General features: G+C 40.1%; 1 protein-coding gene across 1 annotated transcript in view; it reads left to right on the top strand.

Moving 5' to 3' along the window:
- The first annotated feature begins 367 nt into the window (after nt 1-367).
- SATL1 (spermidine/spermine N1-acetyl transferase like 1) overlaps nt 368-6000 on the top strand; it is a 29264-nt gene continuing 23631 nt past the window's right edge. Inside the window, exons 1-2 of the mRNA XM_070291196.1 lie at nt 368-410; nt 2721-2822. Of these exons, the coding sequence (XP_070147297.1) occupies nt 368-410; nt 2721-2822 (145 nt within the window). The remainder of the gene's footprint in view (nt 411-2720; nt 2823-6000) is intronic.

Below are 6000 nucleotides of genomic sequence, written 5' to 3'. Positions count from 1 at the left end.
GGGAAGCTGAGAATATATATATCCACTTTTGAAAAGGGAATTTTAATTTTTTTTCAATTACCATGAGAGCTAAGTTCTTATTTAAGTGTTTAGTAAGAAATAAGATATGAGGGTTATGAATCACAGAGAGTAATAGTCCAACTCTATGTAACCTCTGTCTGAATTTCCTTTACAAAATTACACTTGTCTTTGAGATGAACCCAAACTTTTCTTGGCTCAAAATTTATAGGTTACTATTGTCACTAAAGTGCTCTGCTTAAACATTCTGATGACAAGTAACTCAGACCCTCAGAAAGCAGCCAGCTCTGTCAGAAGTATTCTTTCTTCTATTAAGCCAAAATTTACTCTTCTGCAACTTCCAGCCAATATGGAGAAAATTTACCTTGGACCACTGGAAGACCTGCCATATGGTGAGACCTTATCTCATTGACTATGAGTGTAGTTAATGTCCCCCTTCTTCATCTCTATTCTTTCTAAGACAGTAAGTTTTTTTTTTTTTGAACTGAAAGGAATAAAAATAATTAGCAACAACAACAATTTAATGATAATAACAACTCATATGTTGGTTCTTATCTTCACTTGCCTATTCAAGGACTCTGCTCTGCAATGCTTCCTTCTCTCCTCTGCAACAGAATTTTTGGTTCTCCATTGGATCATTCCCATCAATAAACATGCTTTTATGCATCTCAAAAACAAACAAAAACCTTACATCTTCTTCCAGATATTTTCCTTACTCTCTTTAACAACAAAACTCCTCAAAAGAGATATCTAGACTTGTTACTTCCAACTTTTCTTCTACATTGTCTTGAACCCATTTCAGTCAAACTTTTTTCTCTCTGTTTCACTAAAACTGTTGCTACTATGCTCACCATTGATTACCATGATGGGAATTACCAAAGGCCAATTCCCAGGCTTCATGTTACATGACTTATTTTCATGACTATATGTCCCAGTTTACCCAGACAGTCATGGTTTTGGCCATTTCTCCCCATATGGTTATTAATACTGTTATCTTTCACTCTCATAAGTGTCCCAATTTGAACAAGTTACATGATCAGCTCACCCTACCTATCTGACGCAGTGGTTCACTCTCTATTCTTGAAAAACTTTCTTCACTTGGATTCTAGGACATCCCCCTCTTTTGCTTTTTCTCTTAGTTTACTGGACATTCCTTCAGAGTCGTCTCTGTTGCCTTGTTAATTTCTAAACCATGGAGTACCGTGGTCTAAAGCTAAACCTCTTCTCTTTTCTATCTCACTTCATAGGAGATACCATCTCACCCCAGGAAAATGACTCCAGCATTTCTATCCCCACTCCAAAGTGCTCAAACTGCAGACTCATATATCCAACAACCTACATGAAATTTCCACCTGGTTGTATAATAGATGACTCAAACTTATTTCCAAAAGCCCCTTCCAATTTTTCCCCTTAAATAAGCTCCTTGAAGTCTTAGATTCTACATATTCTAACCATATATCCTTTTAGTTGCTTCCTTGTTTACTGAACTTCAAACCACTGCACTGGCTTCCTTATTGTTATTCCAAAATGTTAGCACCCTCCTTCACGGCCTGAAACACTCCTGCTCCAAATAACCAAGTTTCACTCTTTCCTTCAGGTTTCTGTTAAATGCCAACTTGTGAGACCCTCCCTGGCCACCCTATTTTAATTTTGCTACACCTCCACAACCACAGCTCTTCCAAATCTCCTTCCCTGCTTTATTTTGCTTCATAAAGTTATAATATTTTGCTTCATAAAGTTACAATCATCTGACACTCTATACATTTTGTTAGTCGATTATTTCTGTCTCTTTCTATTAGAAGGTAAGATTCATGAAGGCAGATGATATTTAAGCAGAGACATAAAGGAATTGATGGAGGAGTCACATGGTTTTCTAGCTGAAGGACTTCTGGGAAAAGGGAACAGAGTGACACTATATTACTGAATCTAACTTGGGTCCACTTGCGTTCAGTAAAGCCAACCTACTGACATCAGGTTGTGGTGAAGGGAAGTACAGCATTTATTGCAGGGCAACAAACAAGGAGTCTAAGGCAGCTAGTGCTTAAAAGACTTGAACTCCCAGAAGGCTTTCAGGGAAAGGTTTATAAAGACAGGTGATGTTGGGGGATTGTGAGGAGTGTGATCAGCTTCTGGACATTCTTCTGATGGATTTGTGGTGAGGTAATTGGGAGTCAACACCGTTAATCTGGTTTCACCTGATCTGGGGTCTACTTGCTTGTGGGCAGCACATAGTTAACATCTCCCACCTGGCAGGGATTTCAGTATCTGTAAAACAGCTCAAAGGACATGGCTCAGAATATTATCTATAGCTCTTGAGGAGTAACTAAAGGTCCCTGACTTTGTTTAATGGATAAGCTATTATTATTTTGTCTTGCTTGACTGTTTTCCCTTCTTTCTGCATTTAATTACTTCTCTGATTAAATATACTCTTTGGAACTTGGGGGAGCTTAGGAGGCTACAGTTTTTCTACAGATAAGAAGCAGGTGGAAGACATGGGGGGAGGGACTATTCTGGGAAGGCCTCATAGGGTCCTGCTCTGTTGCAATTACGTGACATAATTTGAAAGCATCACATTGGCCACTGAGAAAATACTTCAAGGGGAAAGGGTAGAAGCAGTGGGGATAGTGGAAAGCTATCACAGCCTTCTGGCTTCAGCTCCCACATATGAACAGCTTGTAAGTTCATCACTCCTATCCTTACAGCAAGGAAAAGGCTGAACAAACTGAAGATCAGTGATTTTCTTAGACCCATCAGAGAATTAAGGCCACAGACCAAGTCATTGCCTTCTAAAACTAGAGTGACAGGTGAGCATAGAAAATAAAAGTCCAGATCATCTTAGCTGGAGTAGAAGCCACTGGAGCCAGTAACTGATAGAAACACTTAAATGCCAATTAAAGAGTTGCTGGAGACTGAACATGGATCAGCTAGATAGTTAAAAAAAAAAAAAAACCCTCCTGGGGCTCAGTCTGAGAGGGGGCACATTTTCATTAATTTTAATTCCAGGAGCCCCACCAGATTTTCAAGGTGAAGATCTGAGGAAAATCCATCATACTTTAGGTAGGTGGAGGGGAAAAGTAACCATACTGAAATATGACCAGAGAAAAGTAACCACTTTGAGATGTCCAGAGTGTTCTGTTCACTATAACAAAGGCCTGACCTCAGAAAGTACCTTATCTAACTTAAGGGGAGAGCATCTAGGCAACTCCAGGCCCTTCTAGTTTTCCTTTTTCAGATACAAGAGGTAGAAAAAAGAACAAATGTTTCTGAAAGTCACAGTTCAAGATTCAGGGCCAGTAACAAAATGAGCTCTAATCACAAGATTGAACAAGTTGCAGATCTCTGGAATCCTTGCTTTTGTTATCTCCAGACTTTCATAAAGCCTTCTTTTAGTACCTAGAATATTCTCCACTCTCCTTTAACATGAATAACCTCCATTTCTCACTTATAACTTGGCTTAGACTGTCATTTCCTCAAAAAGGCCTTACTTGACCCTTTAGTTTGAAACAGATGCTCTTTTTTCCTGCTCCTTTAGCAGTCTCTGCATATCTGTAGCATGGCTCTTAAACTTACTTGTTTATTTATCATCTGTCTATCTCTCCAATAACACTGGAACCTTTGAGAGCAGAGATTTATTCATCTTTCTCTCCTTGAAGTCTGACACATGAAGTCTTACACATAGTAGATGAACAAGAAATGTTTTATGAATAAATGCTTAACTGAATGAATACATTTCCTTTTTCTTCAATCTAATCTCCAAATTTCTACATTCCCTTTCACTCATTTCTTCCCTTTCTTATAAGTCAGACATTTCTCTTTTATGATTTAATGTGTTTTAAAGACTTCTATTTTGAAGTTTCCACTGGCAGAAAACTTTGTGTATGTGTGTGTGTGTATACATATACATATATATTTGATTAACTTTTATGTTATTATTACTGATTTAGAATACTAAAAAAATTGGAAGTAATACACTTTTGGAGTTAATGGCGACATCCTCCAAGAGGGTTTATGCCACATGCTGCGTGACCCGGGTCTCCTGCACCCAGAGCTCCTGCCCATGCAGCAGGCCGCTGCTGATCCTTGCCTCCACAGGAGATACTCAAACACTCAAAAGCAGGTCTGGCTCAGTCTCTGTGGGATCTCTGGGTCCCGGTGCACACAAGGTTTTGTTTGAACCTTCTGAGCATCTATGGTGGGTATAGGGTTTGATTCTAAATGTGATTTTGCCCCTCCCACCGTCTTGCTGGGGCTTCCCCTTTGCTGTTGGATGTGGGGTAACTTTCATTTGGTGGGATCCAACATTTTCCTGTCGATAGCTGTTCAGCTGCAAGTTGTAATTTTGGAGTTCTCTCAGGAGAAACTGAGTACACGTCCTTCTACTCCACCATCTTGTGTTTTGTTCTTTACCAACTGAGCTATCAGGGAAGCTTGAAAGCTGTGCTGATGGGCACTTAATATTCAGAAGGCCCATGGGGTTGTGAGTAAACGACACCTGCCTTCAAGGAATGTCCTAGGAGTGTTCATCAAAGCACAGGGCAAACGTTCAACAGTCAATTGCAAGATGTTTCACTCATACCCCTACAAAATCAGGGAGTTGTTGATGGATAGGGAAGCCTGACATGCCGCACGGGATTGCAAAGAGTCAGACAAAACTGATTGACTGAACTGAACTGACCCTACAAATGAAATTGTGCCCTTTGGCTCCAGAAGTTTGTTGTTTCCTTGTCTCAACTGCCAAGCTGCCAAGCGCTGGGGGCAGCCGGTTACACTTCAAGAAATCTTGAAGGAAAGAACCTCAAGACAGTAAATTTTTTGAGCTATTTCAAATCCAAAAAGATGATGCTATGAAAGCGCTGCACTCAATATGCCAGCAAATTTGGAAAACTCGGCAGTGGCCACAGGACTGAAAAAAGTCAGCTTTCATTTCAATCCCAAAGAAGGGTAATGCTGGATGATAGGAAAGATTGAAAGCAGGAGGAGAAGGGGACAACGGAGGATGAGATGGTTGGATGGTATCACCTACTCGATGTACATGAATTTGAGCAAGCTCCAGAGTTCATGACATACAGGGAAGCCTGACATGCTGCAGTACAATTCAGTTCAGTCGCTCAGTCGTGTCTGACTCTTTGCAACCCCATGGACTGCAGCACACTAGGTTTCCCTGTCCATCACCAACTCCCGAAGCTGGTTCAAACCCATGTCCATTGAGTCACTGATGCCATCCAACCATTTCAACTTCTGTCATCCCCTTCTCCTGCTTTCAATCTTTTCTAGCATCTGGGTATTTTCCAACGGGTCAGTTCTTCACATCAGATGGCAAAAGTATTGGAGCTTCAGCTTCAGCATCAGTCCTTCCAATGAATATTCAGCACTGATTTCCTTTAGGATTGACTGGTTGGATCTCCTGGCAGTCCAAGGGACTCTCAAGAGTCTTCTCCAACACCACAATTCAAAATCATCAATTCTTCTGCACTCAGCTTTCTTTATAGTCCAACTGTACATCCATACATGACTATTGGAAAAACCATAGCTTTGGCTAGACAGAACTTTGTTGGCAAAGTAATGTTTCTGGCTTTTAATATGCTGTCCAGGTTAGCATAGCATTTCTTCCAAGAAGCAAACATCTTTTAATTTCATAGCTTCAGCCACCATCTGCAGTGATTTTGGAGCCCAAGAAAAAATCTCTCACTGTTTCCATTGTTTCTGCAACTATTTGTCATGGAGTGATGGAACCGCATGATCTTAGGTTTTTTTTTTTTTTTTTTTTTTTTTGAATGTTGAGTTTTCAGCTAACATTTTTACTCTCCTCTTTCACTTTCATCAGAAACTCTTCAGTTCCTCTTCACTTTCTGCCATAAGGGTGGTGTCATCTGCATATCTGAGGTTATTGATATTTCTCCCAGCAATCATGATTCCAATCTGTGCTTCATCCAGCTTGGCATTTTGCATGATGTATTCTGCATATAAGCTAAATAAACAAGG

Source organism: Ovis canadensis, chromosome X (genome assembly GCF_042477335.2).
Source record: "Ovis canadensis isolate MfBH-ARS-UI-01 breed Bighorn chromosome X, ARS-UI_OviCan_v2, whole genome shotgun sequence".
In the NCBI taxonomy this organism is placed as follows: domain Eukaryota; kingdom Metazoa; phylum Chordata; class Mammalia; order Artiodactyla; family Bovidae; genus Ovis; species Ovis canadensis.
Note: the sequence above shows the minus strand (reverse complement) of the source record. Positions and strands in the feature narration are given on the sequence as shown.